Source organism: Gossypium raimondii, chromosome 10 (assembly GCF_025698545.1).
Source record: "Gossypium raimondii isolate GPD5lz chromosome 10, ASM2569854v1, whole genome shotgun sequence".
NCBI classification, from domain to species: Eukaryota; Viridiplantae; Streptophyta; class Magnoliopsida; order Malvales; family Malvaceae; genus Gossypium; species Gossypium raimondii.
Genome location: NC_068574.1, coordinates 1,524,379 through 1,538,631, shown reverse-complemented (window position 1 = coordinate 1,538,631; position 14,253 = coordinate 1,524,379). Strand labels below are relative to the sequence as shown.

General features: G+C 30.3%; 3 protein-coding genes across 4 annotated transcripts; 1 reads left to right on the top strand and 2 right to left on the bottom strand.

Annotated features, from left to right (window-relative positions):
- Positions 1 to 415: 415 nt before the first annotated feature.
- LOC105776735 (syntaxin-124) lies at positions 416 to 1,460 on the top strand. Its single transcript, XM_012599603.2, has one exon. It carries the CDS (start codon positions 435 to 437, stop codon positions 1,356 to 1,358), a length of 924 nt encoding a protein of 307 aa, XP_012455057.1. The 5' UTR covers positions 416 to 434; the 3' UTR covers positions 1,359 to 1,460.
- A 344-nt stretch (positions 1,461 to 1,804) lies between these two features.
- Positions 1,805 to 3,231, bottom strand: LOC105776737 (vacuolar protein sorting-associated protein 28 homolog 2). The gene is made up of 2 exons (XM_012599604.2): positions 3,071 to 3,231; positions 1,805 to 2,717 (listed from the first exon to the last, which is right to left on the bottom strand). The coding sequence occupies exon 2, from the start codon at positions 2,624 to 2,626 to the stop codon at positions 1,997 to 1,999; it is 630 nt and encodes a 209-aa protein (XP_012455058.1). The 5' UTR covers positions 2,627 to 2,717; positions 3,071 to 3,231; the 3' UTR covers positions 1,805 to 1,996.
- Positions 3,232 to 6,974: 3,743 nt separating this feature from the next.
- On the bottom strand, positions 6,975 to 9,087 carry LOC105777902 (uncharacterized). Of its 2 annotated transcripts, XM_012601412.2 has the most exons (3): positions 8,994 to 9,087; positions 8,426 to 8,798; positions 6,975 to 7,684 (listed from the first exon to the last, which is right to left on the bottom strand). In XM_012601412.2, the coding sequence occupies exons 1-3, from the start codon at positions 9,027 to 9,029 to the stop codon at positions 7,296 to 7,298; spliced, it is 798 nt and encodes a 265-aa protein (XP_012456866.1). In that variant the 5' UTR covers positions 9,030 to 9,087; the 3' UTR covers positions 6,975 to 7,295. The 2 variants fall into 2 exon arrangements, with proteins under 2 accessions (XP_012456866.1, XP_012456865.1); XM_012601411.2 differs by having other exon boundaries at positions 8,426 to 9,087.
- Between the last annotated feature and the right edge of the window lie 5,166 nt (positions 9,088 to 14,253).

Here is a 14,253-nt window from a genome sequence, read left to right as displayed (position 1 = left end):
CAACGTCAACCAAAGATATTTTGGTATCGAACTTCAAAAAATAAAAGAAGTTGTAAAAATCCCCTATTTTTATTTCATGCTTGTCCAATACCTGTAATTTCATTACCAACCAAAAAACAAGGGAAAATTAGCCATTTTGTACCCTTTTTGATGCTTCGATTGGTGACAGTTTTCCCTGTTGTCACCACCTCTCCCTCTTCTCTTTGTTCCTCTTCCTCCATTGCCAATTGCAGCAGTTGATGATGAGGGAAAAAGAACAAACAAACATTGTCCCATTTCTCATAAAAATATAATCCCAAATTTCATTACAATTTAGATTAGTTCATGTATAGTTCCATCAACCCATTTGGTTAAAACATAACCAATATTAATCCCATAAAAGAAGAAGAAGAAAAAGAAGAGTAGATTGTGAGGTTAAATATTTTGGTGGCAAGATGAATGACTTAATCTCGAGTTCGTTCAAGAAATACACGGACCTGAAAGAACAGGCTTACCTGGACGAAATGGAGGCCGGAACCGAGAGTGTAAACCTCGATAAATTCTTTGAAGATGTTGAGAATGTAAAGGAAGATATGAAAGGTGTTGAAAGGTTGTACAAGGCGTTGCAAGAGGCTAATGAAGAATGCAAGACCGCTCATAATGCGAAAATGATGAAACAACTTCGTTCGCGAATGGATACCGATGTCGAACAGGTGCTTAAACGGGTGAAGATCATTAAAGGAAAGCTCGAAGCGTTGGAAAAGTCGAATGCGGTGAGTCGGAACACTCCAGGTTGTGGCCCTGGTTCGTCTGCGGATAGGACTAGGACATCGGTGGTTAGTGGGTTGGGAAAGAAACTGAAAGATATGATGGATAATTTTCAAGTGTTAAGAGCAAAGATGCAATCGGAGTATAAAGAAACGGTGGAACGTAGATATTTTACCATTACTGGGGAAAAACCCGATGAGGACACGATCGAGAACTTGATCTCGAGTGGAGAAAGCGAGAGTTTTCTCCAAAGGGCTATTCAAGAACAAGGAAGGGGTCAGATTATGGACACCATTTCTGAAATACAAGAAAGGCATGATGCTGTTAAGGAGATAGAGAAGAACCTGATTGAACTCCATCAGATATTCTTGGACATGGCGGCACTCGTTGAAGCTCAAGGTCAACAACTCAACGACATCGAAAGCCACGTTGCGCATGCGAGCTCCTTTGTAAGAAGAGGGACCGAACAACTTCAAGAAGCTAGGGAACATCAAAAGAACTCCAGGAAATGGATGTGTATAGCAATACTTGCTGCAATTTTGCTCATTATAGTCATCCTCATACCACTCTTGCCAACAATTATAACTCTAATTCAAAAGAAGAAGATGTAAAGGCCAAAAAGAAAACAAAACTTGAAATGTATTTATGTCTAACAAAGTTCAGTTTAGATGGTACATATAGCAAGTTTCAGAGACAGTTAATTTAAAAAAACAAAAAACAAAATAGCACAAAGTTAGAAGAGCATACCTTCAAGCATTTGGGCATTCTAGATTCTTCTTTCCAATCATGTTGGAATCCAACAAAGTTAGGAACCAATCAGTTTGGTAAGAGATTTTTTGTTTGGTTTTGACCATGTTTCAGTGGCTGTTTTTAATGAAATTTCTCTGTTTTTTCTTCTTCTTTGTAACATTATTGGCTTGGAAATTAGTATTTAGTGCTGAGTTTCTGGCCCTTAATGACATGTTTTACTTGGATGATACCATGAAACTGCATAACATAATATTTACCATGGTAGAAAAAGAACAAGGCCAATGCATGTTTAAAAAACACTAGATCAAAGCACAAATATATTATCATAGATTGACAACATAAACATTTTCTCCATGTTCAGCACATTAATAGGCATCTTTGAGTTCAACAATCCGATAATTCGCTAAATTTATACACTGCTACCAACTTAATAATCCTAAAACATCACAGAGAATACACCAGTTTCCAGAGATAAAAAAAAAGGGTATGTTGGATCGATTCAAGTACAGGCACTAGGCAAAGCAGCCATAAAGGAATTGTATGAAGATTCCAAGTCAAAGTGGAGCTGCCTAGCTTGCTGTTCCGTTAGCTCGTCAGCCGCGCCCATTTTCGACAACCGTGAAATCCATTCCTTCATCTTCATCTTCCCCTCGAAATCAGGTGGCAAAATGCCAAGCTTATTGAGAGATGCGGAGAGGTCAGACAACAAAGGATGCACCTGATCAACTGCCACCATATTGAGCTTCAACGAGTCCATGGCAGTGATAAAATTCTGCACGCATTCAGCCACAATGGCAGCCGAGTTAGTAGCAGATGTGGCGGCTGCAGCTCGGTGCTCAACGGTAGCAGGCACCCCAGAGGTTACAAGTCGGTTTATAGCAGCAGGGCAATCCATCTTATATGTGTCTGCAAAGCGTTCAATGCTGGGGACCGTGTCTTTGAGCGTAAAAGCCAAGGTTTTGAAATGGGCAATAAGCTTTTGGCACTCGGTTTCATACTCGGATGATGAAATGATATCCCTTACATAAGCCTTCTCAAGCTTCTCTGTTGCTTTGATAATGGCATATAGCTCTGCAAAATTCTCATACATTTCTCTTTCGCGCTTGTCATTCCATAGCTTAACCTCCATTAAGGCAAAACTTGGTATTCAATAAAAGGGTCAATTTGAGATCAAACCAATTAGGGTTTGAGTTTGAAATTTGGATGATCGGACAACACAACTGAAAAAAATTTAAAAGAAAAAAAAAAAAACAGATTACTACCCATTCATCAACAGGAGAGATTCTTTTTCTTTTTTCTGCATAACAAAAAAATTGAAATCATTAAACAAAAAGAAAGAAAAAAGCTTGAAAATCCTATGAATTCTTCATATTCAAACATGGGAAGAACATTGTTAAACTCTATCTGATTTCCTAGAAAACCAAACAAAAATTTGAAGAAATCCAAGTAAAATTCCTACCTTACTTCATCCCAAATTGAATAAAACCCTAACAATTTCCATGTTCGCAGTGCAAATTATAGGAGAAATTTAAACAACTAACAAAAAAGTAAATAAAAATTTGAAACAACTTACAAAGTAAAATGTTCCCTCCGTCTTGAATCTCTTCTCTTTTCTTTGAATTATTGCATGGGAATTGGGATTACCTTTCTCTTTTACTTTTTAATCAAATTTATCTGGGTTTTTTTTTTCTTTTTCTTGAAGGAATCTGTTAATGGCTATACATTTTTCAAAATATTCTATATAAAAGGTCTAAATCTAGTTTTAGTCCCTCTACTAAGCTGAAGTTTGAAATTGAATCTTTAAATTAATTTGGCATGATTATTTTCCGGACAAGGATTGAACCCGAATCTGGTGTCAACTGAAAATTTGAAAGCAAGCTTTTTACCACTCCACTAGTGATTCGGTTGACTTATCCATGTTATCCACTATATAAGAAGGTTATCAACAAATATATATATATATATATATGAGATGAAATTAGAAATTTATTTTACCAGGGTTAAAATTGAACTATAATTTTTAGGGAGACAAAGTACAATTTTATCATTGTATTAAACTGAAATTTTATTGTTTTTGAGGGTTAAAATATAATTTTAATATTATATTGACTTATAATTTCAAATTTTTAAAGGGACTAAAATAAAATTTACCCGTTTTGAGGGCCAAGTCTCACTGAAATAACTTCTTTAATGACAGTAGTTAACAAAAATATCAAAGTAAGATTATAAAATAAAAAAAATTAAATTATGTGGAATTAAAATAAAGGACTAAATTCTAAATTTTATAAAGTATATATATTAAAGTCATAATTAGATCTCGAAGAATTGCTACATGAACGGACCATGGATCAATCCATCCCTATTAACTTAAACGCATTCAACTGATTAAGTCTTAGCTCGATTGGCATGAGAATTGTTATCAATGCAGGATGGCATGAATTCGAGTATGCTAAAACATTATCCTCTTATCTATGGGTTGGGGAGGGGCTATAGGCAGTTCTAAGTATTGTGCTAAAAAAAGCAGATATAATCAGAAATTATAATGAGATTATTTTCAAAAAAACACTTAAGCAAATTCAAATACGGAACAACCTGAAATTGAAATAAATCTTACAATTAATTTGAAACGATTGGAACTAAAACGAACTTGAACATAAAACAATATAAAATCAAGTTGCTTGAATCGGATTGGTTGGGCACTAATTTGAAGAGGAGCTTTGAATCATTATGAACCGGTTGAATCGGATTTTTAATATTATTTTATTTTTATAAATTTTTAATAATTTATTTAATTAAATCGGATGAACCAATTAAACTGACGAATTGATAACCTAACAAATTCGATCATCGATCCGATTTTAAAAACCTTACCTAAATTGAAATGAACCATGAAATCCGAACCCAAAATTATGTTGCGGCAACATTAAACCTCATATTTTTCTAAATTCATCCATCATTACATTTACAAAGAATTTCTATCTATTAAAAACGGAGGTGATACCGCTCTATCTAAATAAAGAACAATTCCCCTAAGTGTGAAGTTGAGTTAAAATTAAACGGTTATAATTTTTGTTCTTTTCAAAAATGTAGTCCTTTTACTTTTGAAATTTTAAAGTACTATTTTTTAATTAAATTTAAGTTAATTATAACATTTTTTTAAATTACATGACTACTAAATGAGTATATATTTTTTTAATTTTAAAATGTCATAGCAATAAATTTAAGTAAAAAAACTAACAATATTAATAGTTGGACCTGAATTTTAAAATTCGAAATGTAAAAGAAAATTACAGGGATTATAGTCACATTTTAACCAACTTAAACACATTGGGGTTGTGCCTTTGGGACGCATGTTACGTTATAATGATGAAATTTGAAGTGAACCTTCATTTTTCACCCATTTTGTGAAAGGTTAAGTATGGGTCTTTGCCATTTCTTTTAGGGCCTACGTTTTAGATTACTTACTCTATGTATTTTTTTAAATAGAAATCAATAAATTATATATTTTTTTGGTTATAAAATCGAGATTATCTAATTCAATAATTATAAATAGTTGTTCATAACTCTCAATCGATTCATAATTATATTCAAGTTCATTTTATTATTTTTGAGTCATAAGCATAACAATAAATTAAATTTTTTAAAAAATATATATAATATAATATAATGGAAGCTAAAAAATTTGGACCTAACAGATTAATTAATTATGGTGAAAAATTGAAAGCGTTAAATATTTAATTAATTTTTTTTATTTTAATTTTTTTTCACATTAAAATTGAAAAAGTATTTTTTTTTAGATCCTTTCCAATCTTACATCCTGTACAACTACAATCTCAAATAACCCCGGAATTGGACCCGATAATTTCTCGAAACTTATCCTTCAACCAATGAAAATACATTAGCATCTGTGTGGTGACTCGCACTCACGATTTTCTTCCATTAGAGACTGTGGCAACTACAAGCTAGGCCAGCAACTTCAAAGTACGGCACTGCTTTGCCGCAAAGCATGAACCGACCTATATCAATAGGTACTACTATTGCTCGTGCTGCCTATGAAACCAATTATTAAAAACAAAAAAGACAAAACCAAGGCTGCGATTATAGGCATACGTCATTTACGGTTTTTAACATTAATTTTATTGTAACTTTTAAATTTCAATTATATTTATTTTTATATAATATTTAGAATTATTTATAATATCTCTTCAATTTTTAAATAGAAAGATAATATGTTTTAGCGCATTCATACTGATAATAATATCAATACCAATCGAACTAAAACTCAATCGACAAACTAATTACGTTTTAATTTCTCTAAAATGTTATTTTAAATATTTTTCTCAACCACCCAAAAGGATTTAGTGGTTAGAATTCTTTGTTGGTGCTTCAAACTCCATGGTTGAAATGTTGGTGTTAACATTACTATGTAATTATTAAAAAATGCTTTTTTAAAAAATTAGATTGGTGCTTAAATTGGTCGATTATCAATTTATCGATCTAATCGATTAGATCATCAATTTTAGATAAATCGATTCAAAGTCCTTCAGTATTAAACATTGAAAAAATATTACTTATTTGAAATTTAATTATTATATTTAAAAGGATTAAATCATCATTTGAAATATGAATTTGACAACTTTTTTAAGTCTAAGCTTTTATCATTTTATTTAAAATTTTAGTCAAACAATTGGTATTATAGATATCTTCATTTATAATTTATATATTATAAGCCAACAATGTAATATAGCAATAGATAAGCTCCTTATGAAATTATAATATTGCTTCTAGAGTTGGTGTATTTTAACAAAAATACTAATTTTAATGAATATGTGATTGAAAAAAAGTGAAGCGGACAACTTCTCAAGCATTTGGATTGCGTTATTATTATTAAAAGGTTTTACTTGAATATTTATCATTCCGACTCTAATAAAATTAGTCTTGAACAATATATTAATTTTTCTAAAAAAGTTTATTAAGAAAAATAAAATGCAACAGAAAAATAGTGAGTACTTAATCAATCAAATAAACCTCAATTCAACTATTATAAACATATTTTTAAGGGTTAAATATGGAATTTAAACTTGCTTTTGATTTTTTTAATATTAAGTTCTAAACTTGTTAATTGTTTTGACGTTAGATTTTGAACTTGACAACTTTTTTATATTGGGGCTGAACTCTTTTTTGGTTCAAGGTAGGTCGTAAATTTGATAGTTTTTCTTACATTGAGGCCTCAACTTGACAATTGTTTCCTCATTAAATTCAAAGTGAATAAAAAAAATTTAAGCTCAATATAGAAACAATTACTAAATTTAACAAAAAAAAATTATTGACACCCAAATTCAAAACTTAATTTAACCTTATTTTTAATTAGATATTAGAGTGTTTAAAAAGGGAAAGAACCAGGGCAGAGCAGACCAAGTCACATCTCAGTCCTTAATAATATCTCATAAATTAAACGAGGAAAATAATAACGTAGATTTAATAAACATATCAATCTTTCATTGAAATATGAGTTAAACCCAAAAACAAACAAACAGCTAATTTCCTTAATTTACAGTACTTTTAATTACCATTAATGATTCTAATACCACTCAAAACTAGCTGTACCATAAAATCTACACCCTTAGTTTTTCTTCATTTTTTTTTGGGTATTTTTTCAAAAATTTTTCAACTCCAAGTCTCCACAAACTTCTTTAGACCTAATGGAGGAAACATATTTAAAAAACAAATTAATGAACATATTTTCTGTTACTTAAAAAAAACATGATTTAAAACTATGGTTAAACGATAATTAGTGGCTAACATCCACGGTTAACCATCTCCATATACTGGTTTAGTGATTCTTGCCTTTGTAATCTCATTTCCTCGTTGAACTTCTTTATGAACGCTTCCACTCGACGGTTCAACTCGTCTTGACTCAGCGACGGCTCTTTCCTCAGCTTCCCCGAAGCCGGAGAAGAGCTCGGTGGAAGCTGGTAATTAGTCCGGTCCCTGAACGTCTCCGATTTCTTCACCAACGGCGAGTCGGCCATGGTCTCCACGTTGATCTCGCGGCCGTGATTCTCAAACGTGTCCAACTTCTTCAAGTGCCTCGTCAATGGCATCGCTCTCCCTTCCGTTATCATCTTCCACGTGCTCTCCAGTGTCTCATGGCGTTTGGGCTTCGCCACTTTCAATGCTCGGCCACCTGCATTAGGAACAGATTTAACTAATTTGATTAGATCACCATTCTACTCTTCTTAATTACGTAATTTAGATATTTTAGTTTCTTAATCAATTTTTAGAAAAGGACTATTTTGAACTTATTCAGTGGCGCGTCGTCAAGTAGACGCCACCTTTGAACGGACTTTGTCTGTTTGGAAGAAATAAAGGAGAAATAAAGGTCTAACTTTAGTTTAGTCCCGTATACTACTTAAAAATTTAAGGTTTAATCTTTTCAATACAAATTAATATAATTCATTAGTAAATCCAAATTAGAAAAACTTCTAGTTGCTAGGATTAAAATAATGACTATAAATTTATTATTAATTAAACATAATTCACTAAACTTTCCAAAGACTTTGACCTTGTGAGTAAATAACAATTTCAACTAACTAATATCATTATAAAAATAAAGGATCAAATTATATATAATTAAAATAAAGGATTAAATCTTAAATTTTATAATAGTAAAAGGACTAAAATCAAATTATACCGAAACGAAAACGACTCAGTTTCGTTCCGAAAAGTGTTAGAACATGGAAAACATGGGTAAAAGAATTGAAACACCGACGGAGAGGCTCCGTCGAGTGAACCAAACTGCTTTTCAGAGTTTTTTTGAATTTTAAATCTGGATGTAGACATTTTAACCGAGCAACGTTAATGTTTGTTTCAGAAAATATGATAATATTGTAAAAATGATTCGATAGAAGAAAAATGCTAAATATACCTTCAGGATTGGCTTTAACAGGTTTACGGTGACCGAATCTAGAAGAAGCAGGTGGTTTTTCAACCGGAAACAGAACATCCAACGGAATCTCCGACGAATCCATTCTCCTAGGAGGAATCCACTCCGATTTGGAGATAGCAAACACGTCACCTCCATCTCCATCATCTACAACCGCTACATTGGTCTCCGCCTCAAAAACCGTTGTTTCCACCTCTTGTACTATCTCCTTTTGCTCGTACACCACCGTTTCCACCGAATCGAAATCCAAGCTGCTCTTCATCTCGTACTCCAAATCAGGCCGCTGTTCCACCAAGATCTTCGATCTCGGCTGCTGCTGCATCAGCTCCTCCGTCTTTTCATTCTCGCCATTGTTCTGATGAAACCGTGACGAAACCGCAATCGTGATTATAATCCCGTTTATGACAAAGTAAAGATAAGGCGGTTTGAGCCAAGAACGGAACGTGCTCCACAGTAACGGAGCTTGAGAAACGGAGAATTCCAGAACCAATGGAACAGATAATTTAAGTCCTAAAGCTATACTCAATACACCACTAGAAATAAACAGTACCTTCATCGACAACATCCAAGTGCTCGCCGACGCCATTTTCAGAGCCAAGATTTAAAAAAAAAAAAAGCCCCTTTGGAGTCTTTGTGCAGATTTTTTGAAGGGTAGGGGGGAGAGGGATGGGGAGTGGGAAATATATAGAGAGTGGGGATGCAGTTGATGATTGAATCTTGACCGTTAGATTTAAAAGGGATGTAAATGGAGAGTGGATATTAGTTTTATGTGTGGTGGGGCCAAAAATTAGTTGGATTAGGCCTTTTTTCTTTTTTCAAATTTTTAATTGTACAATATAAAAAGATAAGGTGAGGGTTAAAATGAAGCTTTCTATGTTGCTATTTAAGTGGACACGAAAACAATTGATCCTTCCCGAACTTTACTATCATTATTATGTTTTTTGACCATATTTTTACCCTTCTTAATCAATCATATCATATTGTTAATTATATTTTTTGAATTAATTTGTAATGTTTTATTTTTACTTTATAATTATAATTACAAAAATAAAATCTTAATTAACTCATAAATCATAAAAATAAATTCAAATATGAAATTTTAAAATTTTTATAATCTATTTTTCTAATTGCAAGTTTGATGAAACGATTTAGATTGTATTTAAAAATTGTGTCTTGAAAACCAATTTATTTTTCCATAATGATGGTATTGAAATTAGTAAATAAATGATAGAATAATGAAATAATGATTTTTTCTTTGAAGGAAAGGAAATATATAACAAATATTTTTTTAAAAAGACTTGAAATTATTATCAATTTTAATAAAAATAATATGTGAGAATATTCTTGAGTGGATAATTTTAAATATATTTTAAATTTTTAAGTAAAATTAAAATAATTTTAAAAGCAAAAAAATATTAAATATTATTATTTTTTATTTAATTTCTACCATAAAAAACTTTTTATATGCATCTAAAATTACAAAATTATGACGTTGAAAGAGATGCTGATGCGAGATGGTTGTTTGAGTTTTCAATGATGGTTGGTAGGGAAACAATTTTTCGAATTAAAACGTGTGTCATGCTTGAAGGATTGTGCATAGCAAGGGAGAAAGGATTCATGCGATAATGCACTTCTAGTAGAGACTCTGCTAACTGGAGGAGCTGTCAATAGTAATTTGGTGGAGTTACGTTTAATTAATTGTCTTTTCAAACGAAATTGAAATATAAGATTTCGTCATATTCCAAGGTCTCAAAATGCGACTGCTGATCAAATGGCTAAATATGTGAATAATGGTATACTGAATTTACTGTTATTTGTGAATCCACCAAGTTTAGTACAAAAAATTTAAAATTTGAACCCAATGTAACCCAAATTTAGAGTGGTTGGGTCATCTGGCATGGTGAGATTATTAAAGGTAAACGTATTATGGAGGCTATTATATTATGAATTAAATTATATTTTATCTTTTTACTTAAAAATGAGTAAATTAGTACTTATACATTATATCAAAAAGTAAATTGATAATTTTTATTATAAATTTTATTTATTTCTACTATTAAAAGCTGATGACTGATAAAATAATTAGATAGTTATACGTGACATACCACGCATACCTTATTTTAATATACAAGAATCAATTAACTCTTTAATCTAATCTATAAAAATAATTTATCAAAATAAATAAGGTAAAACACAACTTAATTTATGGTACAAAGATTTTCATGATTTTACCGATTATTAAATATTTTTCCTCTCTCCAATTTTATGTAGGGACAACAACGAAAAAGAGGGCAGTGGTTTCAAATTTCAAGAAATATAATAATGTACTTTATAAGAGACTTGCAGTGAATTTATCTTTCTAGAGGCTGTAAAGGGAATTTGGGTGGCAGACTGCAATGGCAGTAAGAAATGTTTTGAATTACTTTTAATAAATAGGAATATATGTATTTATTTGATTTTCCAACGGTCACATAATCGACCGTTACTCACGCAAGTTGTAGCGAGAACCTCAGGCGCCGATCCATTGGGTGCGGAGCGGAGCGGCTGGGTTCGCCCTTTTGGTTCATGTGCCCACTGACCGACCATCCCCTTTTCTGCTAAACACTGTGTTGTACCACTGAAATAGCTCATCATTTTATGTAAAAGCATGGCTTTTTCTTTCTTTCCTTTTTATTTTCTTGCAAAAAGTATTTTTATTAAGAAGTAGGAAAATTCTAAAAGGAGTCCCACATCCAACTTTCCATTAGATTTAATGTTTATATGGGTCTCATTATTTATAATTATAATCTATAAAATTTTAATTTTATTATGTACATATATTATATTTAAATTTTATTTTATTTTTTAATTTTACCTAGTACGTCTCTTGTTTTTATTGTCTTGTATTAATTTAGTTTTATATTGTAATTACTCCAACATATATTTTTACTTGTATTTATTAACTGCGAACTCTTCAATATATATAAATTGTAATAATTTTCGATAACATTTTGTGTGACTAGTGCTGCACAAAACATTACAAGATTTCAATAATTTGTGTAATTGTAAAATGTTTTAAACATTAGAATAATTTTAATAATTCATGTAATTGGATTATATTTTATATAATTATATGGCATGAAAAGTTCATCATGGAACTGTTTATTGATGTGGTATCAAAATTAAACATTATAATTTTCATTCGATCGGATTGATATTTAAAATCGATTGAATTTTGAAATGAGTCAAATTTAAAATAATTTATCTTTAAAATGATCAAAATTAAAATTAATTCGATTAAAAAATTGAACCTAAAATAATTTAAATACAAACTCGTCAAAATATGAAATTATTTAATCCAAAAATTTAAAAACAAAAAGGACTAAATTGATTCAGAAGGAGCAGTGTAGTGTGTCCTACCTGCAGTCACGGTGAAAAGATTGGGTCCCTAAAAGGTTATGAGCTGTCTGACTGACCCTACGTAACGTAATAGTCATCATATTCATGCATGCTTTTATCTTTCTTCTCCCCCTTTTTCTCCTTTTTTGTGTTGTAGAGAATCTTTTCATATGGTAATAATAAATAATATAATATATTAAAGAAAACAAACTCATACAATAAGGTTGGAGTAATGGTGGATGAAGAAAAATAACACTAAGAAAGCTTATTTAGAGATTTGACTTAGTTAGGTTTTAAATTTAGTTAAAAGCTTAAAATTCTTATATTATGAGTTAGATTAGATTTTGTCTCTTCTACTAAAAAATTAGTAAATTAATTATTATATCCAAGAACAAATTGGTAATTTTGCTAAAAATTCTATCCATTCTGTTAAAATTTAGTCTCTATATGTCAAAAAGAGGTACATGTGACACGTTACGTGTAACTATTTAGTTATTCTACTAGCCACACTAGTATTTAACCGTAGAAATGATGAATTTTTAATAAAAAGATAAATTTACTCTTTAATATAATATATTGAAACTAATTTGCTCATCTTTTAGTAAATGGCATAAAATGCAATATAATACCTTATATAGAAGCCTCCACAATTTTTTTACCTAATACAAACCTTATGTATAATTAATCGAAATTCATTATGATTATTTATTTACAATAAAATGTATTAGAAATATAAATTTCAACTAACAATATCCATAACCATTTTAAAATCACCTATAAATAACAATACAATTATTATTAATAATTTTAAAAATATACCATTAAATTCCTTTTACTATTTTTTTCCCATCTCATTAGCAACAACAACCAAAAAAATCGAAATAAAAAAAAGTATATTATAAAAACGACAGTTGCAATAAAGAGTTGAAGTTAGGAGTTGGCCATATCAAGGCAGCATGGGACCCCATCATAGAGAATTTATATGTTTATGGACCATATACTAAAAAAATAATAATTATGGACCATCATTAAAAGGAACTTAGAATTTGGACGTTAATTTCCTTTTTTTTTTTTTTTTTCGCCCTATGTGGCAAAGGAGAGCTTTGAGCTGATATTTTCATAAATATCATTTAATAGTTATCGGTTTGGACTGTGTTGTTTTGAGTTTTAATTTTTTTTGTTTATTTTTTCCTTGTTTTACAAGTATTTATTTTTAAAAGTTTTTGTCTGCTATGTAGTATATTTTTTAGTCTTCTTTTTGCAAGTAATTTTAGAGATAATTTTGTCACATTTCTCTCTAGTTTAGTGGATATTCACTTCTTTTGCATGCCTGCCGCTTTGTACAAATTGGAGTTGATTTTCTTATTATGGTAGTTGCTTGTAATCACTTTAGATATGTCCTACTTGAGTTTTGATAAAGCCAATTGTTAACATACCATAATATTCTATTGATGCAGAGACTGAAGCCTCTGTTGTGTTGATAGAGTTTGTCCTTCACCACTATCGACGTGTGTTTGTTGTTTTTCTTTTATTAAAATTGTATGATCTCTTTTGTTGAATAAATTAAAGAATTATTCCTTTAAAAGAATACTAATAAATTTATTTAAATATAATTAAAATATTAATTATAATTATTAAGATTTAAGATTTAAAGAAAATTTCGAGCCTAAATGTTTAAAGTTTGAATTTAAATTTTAGGGTAGCAAAATCCATAATATATTGTGAATAGTATACTTATGTCTTATCGATTTTAAATTATCAAGAATTTGTTTTTCTTTGACATAATGAAACAAATTTTGAAGATCAAATCATATATTATTTGTGAATAGTTTAAGAAGATTAGATGTGACCCACTAAATATATCAAAATAAATTTTCCATCAATGATCTAGGTGTGCCAAGTTTCATTGATTGAGCCTATTTGAAAACGAACCAAAAATATATAAAAATTCTTATTATAAAACAATAGTTTGGTAATTGGTATATATGGTTGAGCTTAGTGACCTTGAACTAAACATATGTAACCATGTTACACTTGTTTGAATTAATCGATTAAATTAAGAATTTATTCAGAAAAAGATCTTGAATTGATTGGTTTAAAATTTATATGGATCGGTTGAATTGATTGAATAAAAGTTTTAGTAATTTTATGAATATTAATGATTTATTTAATCTAACAATTGAACCTATTAAACCTATTTAACTCACCCACCAATCTAATTCTAAAAATAATGATATAAATCATTCAAATTCAAAATTAACCTCGACCATAATAAACCCAAATTAATTTAGTTGAGATTGACCTTACCTAAAATTCTACTTACCCAATTCACAAGTAAAGCCAGTTGGGAACCGAGAGACCCTTTTGGCCGTGTATTGTGCCATTCGTTTACATGCAATTTGCAGTTTAAGGATAAGACAGAGAAACTTGAA

Bases quoted from the DNA above. Each gene is read 5' to 3' on its own strand.
- LOC105776735 (XM_012599603.2), top strand. From the start codon at position 435: ATGAATGACTTAATCTCGAGTTCGTTCAAGAAATACACGGACCTGAAA.
- LOC105776737 (XM_012599604.2), bottom strand. From the start codon at position 2,626: ATGGAGGTTAAGCTATGGAATGACAAGCGCGAAAGAGAAATGTATGAG.
- LOC105777902 (XM_012601411.2), bottom strand. From the start codon at position 9,029: ATGGCGTCGGCGAGCACTTGGATGTTGTCGATGAAGGTACTGTTTATT. The intron at 7,685-8,425 runs GTATATTTAGCA...TTCCTAATGCAG, and splicing joins TGTTAAAGCCAATCCTGAAG to GTGGCCGAGCATTGAAAGTG.